The 22,974-nt window shown below is 38.6% G+C and overlaps 1 protein-coding gene across 13 annotated transcripts in view; it reads left to right on the top strand.

Moving 5' to 3' along the window:
- CASK (calcium/calmodulin dependent serine protein kinase) overlaps positions 1 to 21,377 on the top strand; it is a 120,680-nt gene extending 99,303 nt beyond the window's left edge. For 7 of the 13 annotated variants that reach the window (XM_081908945.1, XM_081908950.1, XM_081908952.1 and 4 more), the window contains 8 exons: positions 333 to 368; positions 3,981 to 4,177; positions 6,843 to 6,958; positions 12,687 to 12,767; positions 12,859 to 12,939; positions 15,058 to 15,260; positions 16,548 to 16,631; positions 20,011 to 21,377. In XM_081908945.1, the coding sequence (XP_081765071.1) occupies positions 333 to 368; positions 3,981 to 4,177; positions 6,843 to 6,958; positions 12,687 to 12,767; positions 12,859 to 12,939; positions 15,058 to 15,260; positions 16,548 to 16,631; positions 20,011 to 20,187 (975 nt within the window). In that variant the 3' untranslated portion in view covers positions 20,188 to 21,377. The remainder of the gene's footprint in view (positions 1 to 332; positions 369 to 3,980; positions 4,178 to 6,842; positions 6,959 to 12,686; positions 12,768 to 12,858; positions 12,940 to 15,057; positions 15,261 to 16,547; positions 16,632 to 20,010) is intronic. The other 6 variants (XM_081908951.1, XM_081908947.1, XM_081908955.1 and 3 more) reach the window with 2 other exon arrangements.
- Positions 21,378 to 22,974: the final 1,597 nt, after the last annotated feature.

Genomic DNA, 22,974 nt, shown 5'->3' with positions numbered 1-22,974 from the left:
AATTGTAAAAACAATTTATTTATATAATTGTCCCAATAGGAATATAATTAGAATGTTAAGACTAAAAGAGGGGTCCTCCTTTGCTTACAGGTGCTTTTGTGTTGAAGATGATGAATTCTTATTGAAAGCACATTTTCTGTCTGCTTAATTTTTACCTGCTTTCTTCAGCTTGCTGCTAAACAGCCTGGATTTGACATTTTTTCCTATTAAATTGTTATTTCTGAAAATAAATTTGTTGTTAATACTTGCAAATTAACTATTTGCTTTGATACTGTTGACTGCTTTCAAAGTAAAATGAAGTTTTCTTTTCCTGGGTTGGCTTTGTTCTGCAGGACTTGCCATCAACAACACAACCAAAAGGACGACAGGTGAATAGCTATTCTACGTGGAAGCTTTCCTAATTTAGCACCTTTAGTTTGTAGCAATCGCTCCTTACCATCTCAAATGTGGTATTCCATGATGTGCTGACTTTAACTCTAAAAACGTTTCCCATTTTGTGTTTTACTCACCTAGCTGATTCATCATAGTTCCATTTTCCTGTGACCTGAAATGTAGTTGTATATTTTTTTTATTACAACTTTTATTATAATTTCTAATAGTAGCTAGATTCAGGACCATGTGATGTGTTGATGCCATCATTCTTCTAATGTTTCGTTTTCATTGCATCTTCATGGTTGTCGTTTGCTGCCCTGAAAATAATATTTAGGCATTTACTATACATAACAGTTTTTCATGTGTGGTAGTTGTGCATTCTTGAGTATTTTGGTCTTAATAAATACTAGATTTTCTTAAGTTTCATTATGCTGAGGAGGGGATGATTAAGGGACAGTTCTTACAAGCTGGAATTTTTTATTTATGATTATTACTCAGGTATCCTGATAATATTTGGCAATACCTTTAGAATTTATTTATTTATTTATTTATTTATTTGCTTGCTTGCTTGCTTGCAGGTTTATAAACTGCTTCACAACAAAAAATTACTGAAGTGTTATACAATAAAATAATAATAAGTATTACAAACACCATGAACAAAGGACAATAAAACCAGTTCTGTAGTTACAGTTATTATTGCACAAAATGGCTGGGTCACATTTCATGAAAAGCCTTTTAAAACAAAACTCTCTTTAGTTAAATATAAAAACAGCTAGGTGTTTGTCTGATTTCAAATGGTAACTGATTCCAAAGGGCTGGAGCTGCAACACTAAAAGCCTAGTTTCTACTGCATACTAATCACACCTCTGGGGTATGTGATACTTTTAGCAGTGCTCTATCTGAAGAGTGTAGTTCCAAGGCAGAGATATATGGGGTGAGGCAAGTTGTTTAGGACTTTACATGGTGAAAGCAAAACCTTGAACTGATCCCAATAGCATATTGGTAGTCAGTGCAGTACCGTGGCAGAGGTTTATGTGGTGTAAACAGGGTGTCCCAGTCAGCAACCTAGCATCTATATTCTGCAACAGCTGCAGATTCCAGACTAAGCTCAAGGGCAGCCCCACATAGAGCACCCTGTAGTAGTCCAGTCTTCTGGGTACCAGGACCATACCCACAGTGGCCAAGCTATCTCAGTCGAGGAATAGACATAGGATTTGAGCTCTGTTTATGTGTCCTCATGCAGCCCACTCACGGCATTCAAACACCAATCTAGACCCTGATTCAGATATTACAAAGAAGCAATTGTGTGTCGTCATATTTTTTTTGTCTGAATGTGCTTCAGTTTACATTTGCTTACCCTCAGTTTCATTTCCCATTTTAATGCTCATTCACCCAGTTTGAATAGATATCTGTTTGGAGCGCCTCACCATTTGTTCTTACCACCCTGGACGAACTTGGCCACTTCGTTACTCACCTGTAACTCTACATCATGACAAAGTTAAAACAAGCACTGGTCCCAATATTGGGGACCTCACATCCTGTCATTGTGAGAACTGTCCTTTTTTCTACTTTCGTCTTCCTTCTTGACTTGTTACTGTTCAGCCAGGTACCGATCCATTAAAAGACCTGTCCTCTCATCCCATGACTGACTGCTAAAAGTACTCAGATTCCGTTGATGACAAATTCCATCAAAAAGTTTTTTTAAAGTCGAAGTATGCAGTATAGCCTAGATAAGTCCTTCCGTATGATTACTGACACTCTCAAATAACTTTTAAGTTAGACAGAAGGTACCCTTGCAGATGCAATATTGGTCCTTTCCAGTCCTCAAGTACAGAGGCTGATCTTGGAGGTGTTAACAGATTTTTGTTAGATCAGCTATTTCATGTTTGAGTTCTTAGGAACTCCTAAAATGGATATCACCTGAATCCAGGGATTTGTCTGTTTTTAATTTGTCAATAAGGGACACGGGTGGCTCTGTGGGTTAAACCACAGAGCCTAGGACTTGCCGATCAGAAGGTTGGCAGTTCGAATTCCCACGACGGGGTGAGCTCCCGTTGCTCGGTCCCTGCTCCTGCCAACCTAGCAGTTTGAAAGCACGTCAAAGTGCAAGTAGATAAATAGGTACCGTTCCAGCGGGAAGGTAAATGGTGTTTCCGTGCACTGCTCTGGTTCGCCAGAAGCGGCTTAGTCATGCTGGCCACATGACCCGGAAGCTGTACGCCGGCTCCCTCGGCCAATAAAGCGAGATGAGCGCCGCAACCCCAGAGTCGGTCACGACTGGACCTAATGGTCAAGTCGTGACCCTTTACCTTTAACTTAATTTGTCAATAAGACCCAGAATTCCATCTCTTATCATCACTGTTTGGCACAGTTCCTCAAATTCCCTTTCTGAGAAAGTTAGTTCAGCTACAGGGATCTGTCCTACATCTTCCACAGTGAAAACAGATGGAAAGAATTCATTCAGCTTCTTCACGATTTCCTTTTCTTCCTGTTAATACTTCTTTAACTTTCCTGTCTTCCAAAGGTCCAACTGCCTGTGTAGCAGGTGTCCTACTTCTAATGTCTTTTTTCCTTAAATGGTTGCTCTTAATGTTTTTAGTGATACGCTTCTCAAAAAAATTCTTTGCATCCTGTATTGTCTGCTTGCAATTCATTCCAAAACATCACTTGAACAACAAATTATTTCAAAGTAACTCATCAATTTCAAAAATAGTAGCATCTTTATTAAAAAAAATAATCCCAAGATTTGGGAAAATACAACCAAAAATTCCAGATTTTAAATTAGTATATATATTTAATACAATACATGTTGAATCTAAGGGCTAGATCTTTTCCTTCGCTCAGTAGACCTCTTTCCATCTGACAGCAAAATTAGGCATTCCTTCTATGATTCTGTCCTTCTTGTCTACAGCTGTCATGACTCCTGAAGGCTGGAGGTGCATGAGGGAGAACTGAGGATTAAGACAGGACTTGAGATGATGTTGAGGAAGTTTTTGGGGAGCCCAGACAAGGAATCGTTGAAACAGGGCTTTATAGACTGGCTTTCTGTCAGTTGCTTGAGGTCTTCAGTTGGGGTGGGATCTGCCGTGGGGTCCCAGTCCTCTTCCTCCAGGGTCTGGGTCAAATGGAATCTTAACATACATAAAAATGAAAGATTTAGAACACAGGAAGCTGCCTATAGATATGCCCCTAGTAATATAGCTTGTGTTCAGCACATAGTAAAGATGCACTGTGTGCATTATTATTTTTCATCTTCTGAATTAAAGTTTTTGTTAGTTAAGGTATTGTCCATTAAGTTATACATATTTCTATTTCATATTTTGAGTAACTAGTAACAATATTTTAATGCAAACAGACAAAGAGGTGAAGTAGAATTTCAAAGTTTCAATGGAATGTTAAAGCACTCCAATTAAAGGCTTCATCAAAATCATCACCACAGTTCTTTCCAGCTTTTTCTGTTTTGTTTTCAGCCGTCATTCTTATGTCTAATACTGGTATCTTCCCAAGCCTGGATGCAAACATTGATAGTTAGATTATAGAGTAACATTTCACCTGTCAGTTCTAACCATATTAACATCGCATTGTTTTCACAAACTCCTGTTTTATAGATATATGTAAGAGCACAATTTGAATATGACCCTGCAAAGGATGACCTCATTCCCTGCAAAGAAGCTGGTATCAGATTTAGAGTTGGTGATATTATCCAGATTATTAGCAAAGATGATCACAATTGGTGGCAGGGTAAACTGGAGAATTCAAAAAATGGAACTGCAGGCCTCATTCCTTCTCCTGAGCTTCAGGAATGGTATGTTTGGAATTTTATAAAATTAATATGTCTGTAATTTAAAATAAATTGGTCTGTCAAAATGTGCATACGATTTGAAACATTTGTTCCCTTTTTTCTGGCAAAAAAAGGTGTTTGATTTAGTCAATTAAATTGGTCATTCAGTCTAGTGCTCAAAACACACATACACTGTTATAGCAAGAACATGCACATATATCCTGAGACTAGTCCTGGGAGAGGTAAGTGGTGGTAACACTGCAGTGATAAGATCAGTCCCTGTGGAACTTATTCAGGCAGCCTCTTTGTGACAAAGAAAAGAAAAATTGGTCTTACCTGAAGTGTAGTTTTGGAAGTGGAGCGTCGTTTCCAACGGAATGGGTGTTTACCATGTCTCATAACAAGGTGAACACCCATTCCATTGGATATGACGCCCCACAAACCAAAATATGCCTTCCATAATCATTTCTATCAACAATTCAGTGAAGACGCAGATGAGTGCTGCCATGACGTTTTTTCATTGATATTTTGAACAAGTGCTGTGGACAATCCATGAGAAATTTATGGTTGAAAATGGTGTTGCATTTGCCCTTCCTTGGCTAGACTGCCAGGTCTACTAAACCAAACAAATTGATTGGGGAGAGTTGTGTGATTCAGCAACCATTTTTCCCCACCATCTTTAAAATAATAGTGAGATTAGACACTAGATAGTAGCTGTATAAATTATCTGCTTATACACTAGCCTTCAGAGGGCTTTTATTATTGCTGTCATCTGAGGCAGCAGCAGCTTTCTCTAATTTAAAAATGTATTGGTAATCCCATTCAACAACCTGCTCTTCCTTTTAGTGTAAATGGTTGCTAACGTTTTCCCATACACCATGTTGGCATCGGACAAATAAGAGGATACTTTCAGTGCCTCTGTTTGGATACTATCATGTAGTAGCAGTGTCCAGATCAGATTGAAGACAATGTTGTTTTTCTGCAAATGCCTTGCAAAGCAAGTCCATAACAAACTGCAGTTAGTTCACATAAGTGACCAACCAGAAAGGGCAACAACCCCTTGCCTACGCAGAAGAGCTTCACCAGATGGCATGGCATTTGTTTCACTCCCATGGCATGACCTTCAAATGATATTTGTGTTGTGCTTAGTTTGATTTGGCCTGAATCTGACACTGCTTGCCCTCAGTTGCTTTTCCTGCTGCTATAAGTTTCTTAGCAATTTAGTTACCAAGGAGTAGCACCTTACAAAAGTGTGAGAAGAGAATGCCTAGCTGCCACAGCATTGTAGCCATACTCAACTTTTGATTTCATATATCAATCATTCTGTCACCAGAGTGACCTTTAGTGTCAATGGATAAATCTTCCAAATAATTCTGTACGCCAAAGGATCCATCAGCTTCTGGAGACGTACTGCAAAGAGCATGAACTGAGACTACTCAGGCCTACATAAGGTTATGGTCAATTCATGACAAAATGTATTACAACGATACCCTCATACCCTGGCTACCTAAATCTAGGACGCTGTTGTTGTTTAGTCATGTCCAACTCTTCATGACCCCATGGAGCAGAGCACGCCAGGCACTTCTGTCTTCCACTGCCTCCTGCTACAGAACACTTAATCAAGAGTATATCCTGCCTTCTGTGTGTGGTTTCTAATTAATTAATTAAACTTACACCCTAGTCTTCCTCTGAGGAGCTCAGGGCAACTTATATATGGTTCTTAGTCAGCACCCCACCAAGGCAGCTTCCAATATCATACTTGTTAGACTTCATTTTTTTTTTTTATAAATTTTTATTAAGATACTTGTTAGACTTCAGTAGCAGAAATGCATCATATAATCTTAGGCCATTATCTGGGTTTGTAACATATCAGCATGGCCAAATGATTGTCATAGCAGCCATGAAGTTCCTGCTAAAGGCTTGATAATAGCAAACCTGAAGACCAGGTCTGTAATTAGGAAGTCTCTAAGATAAAATCTCAGTCTCAGCCTTATCCTATATGTGGATATAGTCTGTACTGGTTATCTACTAAAAGGAAGGCTACCACTGTAGAGATCAGAGATGTACTCTGTACCCAAATTGTGGCTGATGTTGCACTAAATGACCAGGTGGAACAAACTGGACCACTATGGATTAAGCAGCAGTCCATCCTGCTTTTGGCAATGCGAATGAAATCAAGGCCTTCCTTCGTGTTTAGACTATGAAGGTCATGTAATTTAAGTTTGGTTTACAGATCACCCTGCTATTGGAGGATTGTGTTCATGAGAGTTGCCCCAGGAGCTCCCTCCTGTCATCAGTCATGACAGTCGGTAGCCATGGCAGGATGAGAGGCTTTGAGAAACTGGAGTACCTTCTGCCATGCCCTGTGCTGTGACAGATGAAAAGAGCCTCAGCTGTCAAAGTGCTGCTTCGCCCCTGCCTTAGCTCCTCTCAGCAGCTGCAGCTATCTTTTAAAGCAGCAATAACTCATTTGACTCCATGGTGGCTGCTGGTGCGGTAAACAAGGAATTGGTGCTTTGAAAAGGGTCATCAAAAATTCCAATGTGAAAGCTGGGAAATGAATTTTAATCTGTCCTGCCAAAAAAATAAATGGTGGGGGAGATTATGTTAAAGATAAATATTAACATTGCTTCATTTAGAAAGTAATCTTTAGTAGCAAGCTGATAGTTTTTTCCTCTTCACCTACAAGGCGAGTGGCTTGTATTGCTATGGAGAAGACTAAACAAGAGCAGCAGGCAAGCTGTACTTGGTTTGGAAAGAAAAAGAAGCAATACAAAGACAAATACTTAGCAAAGCACAATGCAGGTGAGAAAAACATGATGCACATAAAGCTGTATTTAACATTGCTGCATTGCTCATTATCAAGTAAAATTTTAATTTCACCAATGTCTCTCAGTGGAAACATTTAACTTAAAAAATCCAGACATTGAAGCGTAAGAAAGCATAAGCGCTAAACAGATACTGGTGAATAAACAATATATGGGAAAAGCAATGGTTAGCATAAGTTGAATATGGAAAATGTGCTGATGCATCTGGGGCAAGATCTGCATCTTGGAGACAGTGTTAGGTAATCTGAGATGTTGTACAAGAATGTTTTTGCAGCTGTACAGAATTTGCATATGCAGTTGAACTTCCAAGAAAATACAGTGCTCTCAAGAAATAAAACAGTTTTAATAAGTTTAACATTATGCATATCTTTTGAGAGTTAGTGTAATTTATTACATTTGATGCTTCTCACATCTGAGGTGAAATTAGCAAAGTGAATTAGCAAAAAGAGAGAGACTGGGTACATCATGGATTTCATTACAATGCAACTGAAAATTATGCATATTTTCATCTACTGTATGTTTGCGTTTGGGGGGTTATATTTTAAGTTTTTGTGTTAAGACATTTCGGTCTAAAGTGACTGTGGGCACTGTATTTGTGATGAAAATGTATTGTGGTACTCTGACACTCAGACAATTAAGCGTTATAGGGCACTTCCAAATTCTGGAACTTGCTTAAATACTGTATACAATTTGTTGTACATTTTTCATTCCTTTGCTATAGTTGAAGGAAGGGATTTTTGTTTTTAAGGAGTTTGGGAAAGGGCTATAGAAGAAAGGGTGGGAAATTTGGGACAACCTAGGTACAGTTGCTGTTGTGGGGCAGGGGAGGAGAGCAGCAATGAACATGACTGAGGAGTTTCGATATCTTGAATGTGACATTTCCAAGTTCTCACCAAATTTGGAAATATTTCACCAGAACTGTGCACACATTTTGAGACACACACCCCCCAGACTCTACATTTGGGGGCCATTCTCTAAAATATATTATATGATTGCAGCAGTGAAAATTCCTGTAAATCCTCCCCCCTTGCTTTTCATGCTAACATGGACTCCTCCCACTTTGTCCTTCAGTGTCTTATGCAGAGTTGGAAATAGTATCTAAGCATTAGATACAATGTATTGTGAGTGGGCATCCATTGGTGCAACAGAACGGATATTTTTTATAGTCAAGCTACACATAGCTACACTGACAAATAGAAAAGGACAATGCAAATATTCATAAGGGTTGCTTGTATATTAAAGACAAAAGTTCCTTTCATATTTATTTATTATCATATTTCTATTCTATATGTTTTGCTCCAAGCTCCTAAAATTAGGACTGTGCCTGTTTGTTTGTTTGTTTGTTTGTTTGTTTGTTTTAAAAATATTTAAGTTTTTTACAAAAACAAGTTGAAGATTAACAGCAATAGTCAAAGTGTGAAAATATAGTCTGCATACATATTCCATTGTGTGGTGATTAGCTCCTGTGTATAACATTAAATCTTCATATGAGACCACAAGCAGTTCCCCCATGGCCTGCAAACTCGTGTCACCTGAATGATAGATTGAAATCTACTGTGAATGTTTTCCTGAAGTGGATTTTCTCACACAATACAGTACTATTCTGCTGTGTTAGTTACCAATATAAAGCACAATAATGTACTTCAAAATGGACCATTACCTAGATGAATCTGTTTTGTGAAAAAACTATTACAATACAATCAGAGGCAGTGAATTCAGTGTGACTTCCTTCTAAATGATCTTAGGATTAGTGCATTTTAATTTGAACCATCTAATGCAGAAATCACCATATTCCAAAGCATGCTCATTAAAATGTGGAATTTGTCAAAGTATGGGCAGGCAATTTGGAAATTTCTTCATATTGCCGGTGGGGTGCATTTCCTTGCATAGAGTCTTATGAAAAACTCAAATGTGTTTAAGGTAACAGGAATAAAATTCAAACAGTAAATGTTTCAAATTGGAAAGGCCCAATCTATCTGAGGTAAACGGTGTTAAGTGCGATTGATTTCAGCAGAGAGATTTAAGCATGTGCTTAACTCACCCTCTGAAATGAATGGGATTTAACAGTACTTCATTTGAACTACCGTACTTCATGCCCCCAGTTCTCCTAATATTCTAGGTTTGGTGGGGATTGGTCCATTCATAATTTATGGAATCTAGGAGGAGTCTAGTATTTATTATGATGATGAGTCACAATAAATTGTAGGTAGTTGTACATGTATTTTAAATCTGAGGCAATAACAAGTAAGTGCATAGGCAAAAATGGAGTCACATGACTTGGATACCTGATTTGTGTGTCATTATCTTCTTGCCTGTTTCTTGTGCTTTGGCTGAATGAGTGGTCCTGTCCCTACTACAGTCTCTTATCAAAGATAATTTGAAACTGTTGGCCGATAGCAGAAACTTTCTGGGTGACATGAATCCACCAAAATAAATCCAGAGTTCTTTGTGCTTTGCTGCTACCATAGAGATTGTCAGGACCCCTCAATCTGTATGTTTTTAATATATTTGGGTTTTAAAAAATGCTATGGAATCTGTAGTGTACAGACCAGTTGCTAAAACCACCTCTGAACCCTTCCTTCCTTAATTCTTTCACGCCCCATTGTTCCACCTTTTCCTTTCAATTACTCAACCTTTGCACATGTGCAACATCTCATTCTCAATACTGATGGGGAGGCATGTTGCTGCCTTGTTAGTAATGTGTTTTTTAATTTTTTAAAAATGCAACTTATAAATGGTGTCCTCCAAACAAACCAGATGGCTAGACACATACTTCACAAGGAAAGGAAAGCTCTTTAAAATCAGTTCCAAAATTCAAACCGGTTATTTTTCTCCTCCCTTTGAGTGGTATCCAATGGTGCATTTCCACAATTGGAAGGAATCATTCCTTTTGCAGAAGCATCTTTGATATAGTAGAGAGCTCCACTGGCAAGAAGAGAAGAGGGAATTATCCTTATAAGTCTGTGAAGTGGATTTAAGCATTCAGGGGGAAAGGGCATTCTATCCTACAAAAAATGGGGAGGAAATAGTCCTCTAGATCAAACTGTTCCCTGAATGGAAGGACACCATGGAATTCAACCCTGTATTTATAGTGTATAGGCAGTATTTCCTACCTTCTCTCCTATTTCTGCTATCTCTGAATTCCTTTTTATCCTAGTTATTTTAGAAATTCTGGCCATGAGTCTCATTCTTGCCCATCAATATCTACAGCTAATTTGAAGTGCAGGTTATTACTTCTAAGTTTTATTTTAAAATTATAAAGTAAGAGTGGAATCTAGTGCTCTGTGAGTGGATTTCCAATTGCACACAGAAGCATTGGATACAACCCTGAATTTATAAAGGCCAAGTGTTGTGGGTTTCTTTTCTTTAAATACCAGACCATAGGCATATCCAATTATTCATCTGGTAATGCCAATGGCAGCAACTTACAGGACAGAGCCAAGTTTTTATAAAACATGCTTATCATTTAACGTGATTTATTTGCCTTGTGTTTAGACTATTGCATGGTGAAGTTTATTTTGTGCATATACTTTTATTTTACTAATATATTATGAGCCATATTTCAATGACCCCTGTACATTTTTCATGCTGTCTTAATCCCAATGGCCTCTGTGCATGTAAGTAACCTGTCAAGTGACAATGCCTCTTTATTTGCTTCTTACGGTTTCCTTTCAATAACTCCTTTGCTTTATTAGCTAGAAGTGTAGAAGTGTTTAAAAGTTCAGTCTGTAAATGTGTCCATGTACTCCTAAATTCGTGTTTAAAAAGTCATTTCTTCATTTCTGTTGGAAACCCTGAAATTATTAGTGGTCGTGATTATTTACCAGAATGTTTTATTCTGTTTGTTTTGTAGTTAAGGAACTGTGTTCTGTTTTTACTAAGGGTGGTTCTACTCTTAGCAAATATAGCAAGGGCCTGAAAAATACTACCGGGTGACCATTTTTGTTCTTATTAGCATGATATATTATTTTGGGGAGCTGGAGTGAAGTTTTTCAGAAGGGAAAATTTTTTAGGACTTAATATTCCTAGTTACTGACTTAGGTGGGATATTGTAGAACAAGCTCTTTGATTTTAATAACCTGAGGATATAACTGACACACATTCTTGGTACATGGCAATATAAGTTCTTGAGATATGTTTAAGGATAGCTCTGAATAAATGTTAAAGATGTAAATATTAATACCCTATCAAAAAATACCTGGAATTTGCCTGGAAATGTTTTTGAAACTAAAATGTTTCGCTTGCTGAAGTAGATATTGGCTTTTAATTCATCAAGTGTTTATGCCCCACCTTTTGATCTCAAGGGACACCTCTGCCACCGTAGCAGCTATATGGTGTGTGGGGTTTATTTTAAAAAAAACACCCTGAAAGCTTCCTGACATTCTTGACATAATATTTCTGTATCTGGAGATAGATTTGGTCCAAACGTGGCCTTCCACAAATGAGAGGGGACCCTCAGCTGGCCAAAATGGGCTGAGATCCAGCGGAGATTTCCCTTGGAAGAAGGGGAGGGGGGAATTGTCATTCATTTCCCCACTCCCTCTGCAACCCTCCCTGCCCCTCCTCATGCTCTTCCGAGGCTTCCCTGGTCCTGCAGAGCAGCTTGTTGGGAGGAAGGCAGAGAATGGGAAAACTGACAAATGACAAAAATAATTTCCTCTAGCAGGAGAGTACTATGGACAGAATTACACCTGCAGTTAGTCCGGATCCGCCCACTGACTGTCCTGTCCTGGAAATACATATTTCCAGCTTTTCGGGGACATATGACTGAAAAAATGTTTGGATGTTCTGGTTCTGAATCTAAATTTAAAACGGTACTCTAATAAATTGATTAAAATTAAGCCATGCATACTGTTAGGTCCTCTTTTTTTTTCAAAATCATAGAATAGACAATGTTTAATAGAATGGCTTCTTCACTATTAGCATCATCATAATTTAGTTATTCAAATATATCCTTACAATTGGCCTAAATCCTTCAACAGACAATTGTTTTCTACAGAAATTATTAAAACACCAGAAACCTGTCATTATTGGCCACAAGTAAGGACAGGGTTGTTAATATGATTTGCTGTATCATAGCAATTGACAGTGCTTTGAGATCGCATTGCAGTAAACATAAGGAAAATTGAGAACCTTTACTAGAGTCATATTTTATTAAATGCTTGAATTATGGTGGTGGCTTTATAGTGTGCCGTGAAGTAATCCTCTGTCATCAGATCTTTACACACTGTCTGAAATTTAGAGAGCATGTTAATATAAAATTAGCACTTCTGTGTGAAAAGAACTCTACTTACAATTAATCTGATAATCTGATAAATGTATATGGAAGAGTAAGTAAAACAATAAAACCAAACAATTTAATGCATTTCCATAGTTTTAATAAAATCTAAATCTTTATTGTCTGTGTAAGTAGATGTTCTCCTATTTGTATTCATCGGTCTACAAACTTTATTGCTCACTTTCAGGAATCCCAGAATTTTCCAGAAGCACTAATTTTTTGTAACGTGCATAGTGCATGATCTCAAATTCTTAAGCATGCAATTTGAAATATGATCTTAATATTGAAGCAAAATTAGTTTGTTTAATAAATTGAAAGAAGGAAATGGTTGGTTAAAATAGTGGTTTAGCTTATAAATTTGACATTTGTGGATAGTGGATTCGCTATACTTTTTCACCTTATTTCTGGCTTTTGTTTTCTGTTTCAGTGTTTGATCAATTAGATCTTGTCACGTATGAAGAAGTAGTAAAATTGCCAGCATTCAAAAGGAAAACACTAGTCTTACTAGGTAAGTTCGAGTATCATTTTTGTTCTACAATTGAAATTTAAACAACATAATTTTGAATCTCTGTGATAATGTTACATTTCCTTTCCTGTAGGAGCACATGGTGTTGGGAGACGACATATAAAAAATACACTAATCACAAAACATCCAGACAGATTTGCATACCCTATTCCACGTAAGTAACTGTGTTATGAGGCAGATAGCTGCATATTAACTACTTATTATGATATACCTAATTTGTTACTTTCCAACAATTGTAATTTGATTAAAAGCTAAATATGGTGGTGGTTTTCAGAGTTCCTCTACCAACTCCATCCATCAAGTCCCTTGCCACCTGCTTCACTTTGTGCATTCTGTAAACCATGTGTGGAAAATGGCCTGAATTTACTGTACACTGGAAGCAATCCCCAGGCTGTTTGCAGTCCTGCAGTCAGAGGTTGACCACAACTAATGCACAACTTTTATGTTGGGAACCGCCCTGCGATCTACAGATGAAAGGCAGTATACAGATTTAATTAATTAATAATATACATTGTTGTGCAATAAGCAGAGCGCAAATACATTGCAAGAGACGACTGCAGGAGAAGGTGCTGCATGAAGAACGCACCTGATAGTTAAGAAGGCAATTTCTCTTTCTCTCTACACCCAGTAGAAATCATTGATCAAACCAGCATGAGAGGAACTGCCTCCTGGAAACACTTCCAGCTTTTTTGTGTGCCCTTTCAATCACAAGGCTGAAAATAAATTTTCTATCCTTTTCCTGACCCCCAAAACCCTTGGTTGTGTTTTTGGGAAGTCATTTCAATACAGACATTTCAACTTTTCCTTTCTCTGCACCCTAACCCCAATCTCAGAGTAGCAACTTGAGCCACGTACACCAATGATCTGAAGTAGTAGAAGGCAGCTTCTGCTGTCTGTCCCAATATTTTCTACTCTGTCAGCTGCTCTCCAGGATCTCAGGAAGGAATATTTCGCATCATCTACTACTGGAGATTGTCAACAACTATCTTCTGTGTGCAAAATTATTTAATTTATTCACTCATTGTCCTTCTGCCCAAGCACCCAGGGTGGTTTACAGTTTAAAAGGCCTACAACAAATGATACAGTATGTAAAGTTGGCATGGGGGGTGGGAAGACTGCTTGACCTCATGTTCTCTGTGCCTCACCCTCTTCTTCCTCCTCACGGGTGTTTTGTGTCTGGGCCCTGGGTGCTCCACCTAGAGCAAGCCCTGAGGTTGTCTTTGCCCTCTTTTTCCTCCTCGTAGGGCAGATGGTGTCTATTGGCTCTGTGAGTGAGGGGGGACACCCCAGCTAGAGTGGGCCCTGACAACAAGCAATGGGCACTGCAGAATTGTAATGGGGATTATAGCATTATGTAGTTTCAAGTGAAACTTCTTTCATATACCCCTTCCAGCTGATTGTGGAAGAGGAATACCTCAACAGCACCAAAGAACCCTAGTGCAGAAGCAAAATACTTTCCCTCATAAATTCACACTGTTTTGCGATCTGTCGTGGCAAATTTAGTCAATTTTCCCTATTCCCTTCCACCTCCAGCCCTAGCATGACTCCCTGGCTGTCCGCTTCTCACAGTACAAATGTGGAACTTTCACCCAGCCACGTTTACAATAGATACAGCTATGGATAACTAGAACATTAACTCACCTATACATTTTCTGAGGTTGAGATATTATGAACTGGGGGTAGTAAAAATATGGGGCTGCTATACTCATAATAAAACCATTTTTAAAAAATTATTCTAAAGAATTGCTTTCAGAAATGTTTTCTTCAGTGTTCTGCAATTTAAAAAGCATCATTCTTGTTTTCCATAGCATGACAAAACAATGTAAAAATACTGAAATATTTAGTGGTAGTCTTTGCAAATACAAATATATGAAGGTGAAAAATAATGTTGTCGTTTAGTCATGTCTGACCCTTCGTGACCCCATGGACCAGAGCACACCAGGCACTCCTGTCTTCCACTGCCTCCCGCAGCTTGGTCAGACTCATGTTAGTTGCTTCGAGAAAAATAATAGTCCACCATATTTACTTATGAATGTCTTTGGCATCAGAATATATGGACGGTCTATAATCCAAATTTTGAGGGCATGCAAGGATCTGCTGCAGAGGGGTTGAGGGGAAGTTAAAGTCCTCTTACATGAGCAGAAGTCTGCTCCACTTGCTCATGGACAGCATTGGCAACCATCCTGTATGTATGTCTGTATTATAGATTGGGTGTGAAACATGGGGAGTGAACAAACAGCTAGTTTCAGTGTTCTGACTCTTGTAATTACAGATACAACCAGACCACCAAAGAAAGATGAAGAGAATGGAAAGAATTATTACTTCGTATCACATGACCAAATGATGCAGGACATTTCAAACAACGAATATTTGGAATACGGTAGCCATGAAGATGCAATGTACGGGACAAAACTGGAAACAATACGGAAGATCCACGAACAGGGATTAATTGCAATACTTGACGTAGAACCTCAGGTAGATATAGAAGTGACTAACTCATTGTATTACAAATATATAACACGATTTTATTTTTTGCGCTAAATTAACACATTTGATATGTTAATGAGCTTTTCTTCATATATGGACTTGATTGTTAAATTGTTGGTGAAAAACATATGACATTTTCCCACAAAATGAAACAGAGCTAACTATGTATCCTTTTTATGAACATTTTTGTCTCTTGCAAAAAGAAATACGAAACAAAAGTCCATCTGCAGTGTGTTTTACATCCCAGGTGGGCCACAAAAGTTTGTGAAAATATTTTCCAAGGGTGCCCCTAATTATTTAGGTAATCAGTCCAGTACACTGTCTTGTTAGTGGGGTGTAGCTACCTCAGCAACAAGGATGTTCCATACCTGTTTAGAATGTGGGTTGACACATAGACAAACCTTATTGTCTGTGAAATCATTGCCTTTGCAACATGATCCTTGATCAGCTGGGATCATTCAGGGAAGAGAACCTGGGGAATATAAAATGCCGCTGAATCAGCAATAGAGGGATAAACAAGCTGTGAACAGCAGTGGGAAAGGGTGCAGCTAAGGGGCTTGTGGGGGAACATTTCCTCACTGGGCTCTTGAAAAGACTTCATACATAGCCCAAAGTGTTTCTTGCTATTTTTCAAGCACTAGTAAGAACAGTTGCGGAGGGAAACAGTATTTTAAACTGCAGGTTGTCTTATGGACAGTAGGAATTGTGCACATGGGTTCTCTCATTTGTATAAATTGTAATGATATCAGCTTGAGTACTGGTTTGCAAAATCTTCAACATCAAATACCTACAACTGTTGCGACCTGGTAGTCATTAGCAGTTACACATACCTGCTATTCCTGGTTACCTAGTAGCAAATGAAAGCCCCTTCACCTAGTTCTCTGCACATCACAGAGAAATCAAAGGTGGTAAAGATCTCTTCCCCTCTTGCTGTCACTCTCCTCAGTTCTCTAGCCTGCTTCCAAGTGTCACCAATGCCTGATACGAACAAAAAGTTAGAGGACAGGTGGGGTCAGTGGGAACCACAAATAGTGTCTGCCTGCCAAGCCCAGATAAAATTGGGGGCCCTTGTATTATATTTAATTCCTTTTTTACATTCAGTAGTACCATTGACAGAAACGAGTTCTAACAATGCATAGACATTTCGGGCGCTGCAAGGTTGGAAACACTTATCAACTTACAATTTGGCTTCCAAAAGGATCCAGAATCATGTTTTGTCTTCAAATGTATTACAATGTATGCCATGCTCCTCCTCCTAAAATATTCTTTCCTTAGGCCCTGAAGGTCCTGAGGACTGCAGAGTTTGCTCCTTTTGTTGTTTTTATCGCTGCACCTACAATTACCCCAGGCATTAACGAGGTAAGACTTTTGCAGTGAAATCACATTTGTAGAGTACTTAAGAATAGGCACAAACAGAAACTTCATCCCTATTTGACAGAATTTAATGTGAAAGATAATAGTGATGAATGAAATCTTGATGAAGAAATCTCATATTCATTATTGTTTCTCTGTACTGTAATAGAAGTTTAAGACTACGTCCATTCATTCATTTTCCTTTCAAATCATCATTTGCATAAATATCCCTTTTTCTTTTACCTGCTTTACCTTGTTTTAAAACCTACCTTAAAAGCACATATTTCTAAGGACATGTCTGTACCACTCATTTCTGCACAGTCGTTCACTGAAAATGCATGAGAGGATGATGGAAGTCTGCCTCTCTATCTGTTTTATGTCACTGATTGTCCCTAAATAGAAGTTGACATCAAGTTTCTTTACACACAGGTGGAGAATGACCTTTTTAAATATATAGATTTAGTTTGAACAATGTCTTGTGATGTGAAGACATTATCAGAGCTTCTTTTCCTTTTAATCTTTAAAACAATTTAGCATACTTACATTTATTGGGAAAGTAGGAGTTTGTTTTTTACTTCGTCCAAGCCCAGCAGCTTAAAACTTCCATATAGATCTATTTTATTCATTTCATTTTGTATCAAGTGTCAATAGTTGGTGTCTAGGTGTAATTGTATATATTTTGGTATTGCGTTTTATAAAAAGCAAAATGCTGAACTCGTGATTCCAAGATGGAGCAAGCACCTGTACACTGAAATTGTATGACAGAATTGACAGAAATTGAAATGAAAATAAGTGTAAGATGTGGTGATGTCACAGACATATCCTCCTACATGACTGCCCTTGTTTTGTTTATTTTTCTTGAATTATCATTTTTACTTTTCTTCTCATTTTCTTGCACTTGTACTAATTTTATCTAGCTGCCAAAATGGTGCAGAAAGTTGCCTGTAAGTACCAGCTTAGGAACCAATAATATATAATCCTTATTATTTTAAGTTGCACAGTGGAAAGGTGCCAGACATGGACAGGAACAGGAATTGCATTTCAGTAATGATGTCACAGACCAGTGAATGCACAGGTTACAATCCATGCAGGAGTCTCAGTAACAGTGTATGAAGGAAATATTTCATTTTCCCAAATATAAAATTATAGTACTTCTATTCAGTGCTTCTTTTCTAGAAAAAAGGGTGACAGTTTTTACCATGATTCTCTTCCTCCCTTTTCACTCTCTCTCACACACTCTCTCTCCTATCCCCCCCTCCATTAATTAAAGGCCTACTTTGTGTGCCCCTCTCACTTCTCCAACCTCTCCCTCAACCTTGTCCCTTCTGCTCTTCACACCTACCCAACATCCCGCCCTCCCCTTCTCCTTCCTTCCCCTCCTCCCAGCCACCATCCGCACTCGCCTCTATGGCTTGCCCCAGCTACAGAATGGAGGGTGGTGGAGCCTTGTCCCCCTTCTCTCTCTCCCTCCCACCCCGTACACATGCAAAGAGCGAGCAGAGACGAAAGGGAAGTGGTACTCACTCGCCCAGCCGCTTGCAGCACTGCAAGGCAGCAGCATAGGAGCATGTCCAGGGCAGAAGAGGGGGAATGATGCAACCTGTTGACTGAGAGCAGCAACTCCAGCCCCAAACAAGGACCTCCTTTTCCTCACTGCCACTGCCTCAGCCTCCTGCTTTTCGCAATCCCCCTTTTAGCCATGCTTGCTTGCTCTCCCCACCCTCCATATACCTTATCGCAAGATTGGTGGGGGGGGGGTGCCAGTACTGCATACTGTTGAGTACTGCCAGGAAAAAAGCACTGCCTCTGTTGATAGGAAAATGTTATATCCCTGAAGCCAAAATGCAGCTTCTTGATAGATACTTAGACTAATGGGGAACAACTGCGCTTTCTTTGCCTGACAACAGGCAGCCCCAACCTTCGGCCCTCCAGATGTTTGGGACTACAATTCCCATCATTCCTGGCCTCTGGTCCTGTTAGCTAGGGATCATGGGAGTTGTAGGCCAAAATATCTGGAGGGCCGCAGGTTGAAGGTGCCTGCCTTACACCATGATCATTTTAAGGCCCATAGTATCACCAGGGTGTGGCTATAACATGCCTGGCTTTTGAATCCATTGGCTCTGAATCTTAGTACTTTTCTGCTTCACCTCCCTTTACGTGCCTGTTCAGGAGGAGTGTGGTACAAATGGGAATGACAAGTGCTCAGAGTAAAGCCTCACACAATTTTCTCAGAATGTCTGTCAATCTGTGAATGTTTCCCATGGTGGCAGTTTCATATAGGCCAAAGTAATGAAGAGGGGGCAATATATCTGTGGATTAGTTGATACCACAGGTCTCATGTTGCTAATGCACAATACCCATACTAGAAGCTCTTTGTGTGCATAGGCTGCTCCTATTGGAGGGAGCAGAGTTGTCCCTATGAAGGCAACACCAGCATTTATAGGTTTAGAGCGCATGTGGGACACATACGGCTCTCTGGTTGTCGGTCATGCTGGCTGAGGTTGATGGGAGTTGAAAATCCAACATCTGAAAGACCACAGGTTCCCCACACTTTTGCAAATCTTTTAAAAGTGTGCACATCAGAAAAGCTTAATATGATCCTGTAATGGTTTCCCAACTTCCCTGTTCTCTAATACACTTTAGTAGTTCATATGTACCAGAGAGCATACAATGTATTCCTTTTAGTCAACACCATCTACCAATTGTTGTGAGTAAAGGAACTTCCAGTTTGTGTGAATTAAGCGATTTCACAAGGGCCGCCCCATTCATTTAAATAAGGGGGCGACTAACATGGGGCCCTCCAGACATTTCAGGACTACAGCTCCCATCATCCCTGACCCTTGGCCATGCTAGCTGTGACTGATGGGAGTTGTAATCCAATAACATCTGCAAGGCCACGGGTTAGCTCCACCCCCACCCACACCCAATTTAGAAAGAGACAACAGAATCATGCTCATGTTCCTTTATGCGTGCAGATCTGGTTCTTTCACTGAAATGAATTAGATTGCTCATGTGCCTTAATCAAATCAATGCATAACAGAAGACAAATACATTGTATGTGGTGTGTTGTCCTTAATGACATAGCCCTCCATACCCCTTGGTCCTTGTTTATGCTGATCCTTTTTTCTCATTTTCATTCCTTGTCCATTTAAGTCTCCCTGAAAGTAGATAAGTGTATGGTTGTGTTGTGAGAAACCTAAGACTATGGCAAACTGTATAACAAATTAAGTGGAATTTGGCGTTTATTAAGGTACTAAATCACTGACAAATTCTTAGCTAAGAATTTCATTTGGTAGTCTCTTCTGTATAAGTAACACATGCAAGATATAATGGCAAGAAAATAATACATGTGTTTCACCACCCCTTTTCCCCCATCACTGTGCAGGATGAATCTCTTCAGCGCTTGCAAAAGGAATCTGAAATCTTACAGAGAACATATGCACACTACTTTGATCTTACAATTATCAACAATGAAATTGATGAAACAATCAGGCATCTGGAGGAAGCCATTGAGCTTGTTTGTACAGCCTCGCAATGGGTTCCCGTCTCCTGGGTGTATTAATCTTATCACCGGAAGAATTTTATCATTACTGGGAACCACCTCATACATGGAAGAACCTCTTTGTTATTGACCTTGTGTCAACAGGTCTTGGCCCCTAGAGACTACCTAGATGTAGTGTGACCTAAATTTATAATTATCGTCATGTCCTTATAGATAGGAGGAGAAAATGCTAATTTAAAGAGACAGTATCTTTTTTAATCAGTTCTCCTAAACTTTATTAAAATGTATCTTTAAATATATGTATTATTCAATCCTTTGGAATGTTATATTTTTGGAAATCATAGCTTTTAATTTCAAAGGCCCCTAAAACTGCACAAAATAGATGCTGCTTTCTATAATCTATTTTAATAATAATATGATCTGTTACTTAACTTGGGGTTGGAACACTACATTCTTTTTAGAGTCTGATTTTGTGAATTGGAATACCTTGCTTTCCTTTATTTATTTGAAATTATTAGCCCAATCATAACAAGATCAATTCTTAAATTCTAATGGCCTTCCTTTGCTTTTTTATTTTTAGAATAGTATTTTGAAGTACTTTCATGTAATATCCGAATAATGTGATACTGTCTCTTTGAAGAACTCTGTAAAACTTATAGAGATTTGAAGTTGGGTCTTGACTCTTAATGCATGTGGACAGTCGCAAGCGTTCATGCTGTTGGTGTATCTGTGTTGAAAAAAAACTGTAATCTACAGCAAAGTACATTCCGTTCATGGGGGAAAGTACCCAAGGGAATAAAATTAAGTACTATGACTAAGTTGTAAAACCTATGCACATCCCTTGCATTTTGGGCAACTTTATAAACAAAAATCCTAATTTTTATTAATAATCATGTAGTGAAATGTGTTTGTAATTTTGTCTCAATTTAATTTGTTGTAAAGGTGGGAGGGGGAAAAAATTACTGGTTTCACCATTTCAGATCTGTGTTGTCTGAGAGTATTAACGTTTTAATTACGTTTAAGCAAAGAAATGCTGATTTTTAATATGTATGTAATTGTTTTGAAAATGCACACATTTTAAGAGAAAATACTGTGCAATGAAGAAACCAGTTTAGGCATTGCGATGAACTAACAATTCCAAAAGACTCATCTGCCGCAGCCCTGTAAATTCCTTTCAACGGTAAATGACTCTACATTCTGACCAATTTTTTATTTTAAATATACTTCCTTTTATGTGTTCAACAATTAAATGCCTTGGGTCATTCATTTCATCACAGGATTCTTCAGGTGCTTCGAAAGCCAGTCAACACCTTTGTAGATGTTTAGGGTGGGGAGGGATTCTCGCCATCTTTGTGTTGATTGGCATACGTGGTTTGACTGCGAGACTTGAAGACTTGTGGCTCACTTAGCAAATAAGGGTTGCTTCATACAGTCACATTTTTAGCATGTGCGCATATTATACATGCTAAAAACAATATACCGAAAAAATATGCGTAATAAAACAAACATGTGGTGCACAGGTACAAATCTCCGGGAGCTTCCAATTGGCCACGTCCTCCTGCAGTGCATACTGAATGGGGAAGCGTTTGTTCTTGACAATGTGTGAAGCAGTCCTAAATTTTATATGCAGAGCCTTAATAAGCAAATATTTTCCATGTATTCATCTCAGGGTTGTTGCTATTTTCTGATTTATCTGACCTTCCTTCAGCAAAGGGTAACATCTGTTCCCTGTCCTAGAAGAGGGAGACTGAGCATTTCCCATCCCAGTTTGATGTCTTTGTGAACTTAAATCACCATTTATCGCCAGTATTGATGTACCTTGGACTGATTGTTTTACATTTTTATTATTTAATATGGATTTTTTGCTTTTGTTATTAAATTCCAGTATGTTTTTGAAAAGTGTTATCCTCAACGTTAAAATGCAAAAAAAATTATTTACTCTTAGATAGCTTCACCTCCTTGAGAACCATTCAGAATTCAACATATGTTAACAATATAAAAGACTAAAGATTTTTAAACGGCCTAAGAAGAGTTAATGCACTTTGAGAAGACTGCAAGCGAGAGCAAAGAGAGCCATTTCCTTTGGCATATAAGTCTTTGCACTTGGGTATTTATGTACAGAGGGTGATGCCCAACATCAGTTCTCCTCAGAGTATACCCATTGAAATCAATGAGTTGAATCCAGCTCTGCACACAGAGTTCCACTTGTGCAACAGGACTTCTCCTGCCTCACTTTTCCTCACATGTGCCAAAGAACTACTCTGCATACCTTTTATAGCAGATTTTGAGGGTATGCAGGTGAGAAGTCCCATTGCACAACCCAATAAACTTAAATACATTGATCTCAGTGGACAACCATAATTTAGCTGGATAGCACCCAAAAAAGTTTATCAATTGCCTTTGTCTCATTGCATAGCCCATGACACCTTCAGAAATTCGGAATGCAAGCTAGTTTTGAATTTCTGAACCTGGCACAATGTATGTTTAATGAGAGAAAGAGATCCCTTTTTCTATCCCCTTCTCCGGGCTTTGATTATTCAACTATAAACATAACCATTTAATTTGCATTTGTTATTATACTACATGGTTTTCCTGACTTTATGACATCATGCCTTGCATCACAGGGCTGGGAAAAAAATGAAGCAATATACAGCTGTTTCTTTACCATCAACATTATTCTTAAGGAATTGAGTGTACTATTATAATCCAGTGCTGTAGAAATGGAATCACTGAGCTGATTCAATAAGCTTTTAATCTCCCAGCATTCTAACATCTGCATTAGTGACTTATTCTCTCTGGATTTTTTCTGCTCTTGTGTGTTAAACGTTTCATTCTTTAGCTAAATAT

The sequence above is a fragment of the Podarcis melisellensis genome (assembly GCF_964234715.1).
Source record: "Podarcis melisellensis genome assembly, chromosome: 4".
Taxonomy (NCBI): domain Eukaryota; kingdom Metazoa; phylum Chordata; class Lepidosauria; order Squamata; family Lacertidae; genus Podarcis; species Podarcis melisellensis.
Note: the sequence above shows the minus strand (reverse complement) of the source record. Positions and strands in the feature narration are given on the sequence as shown.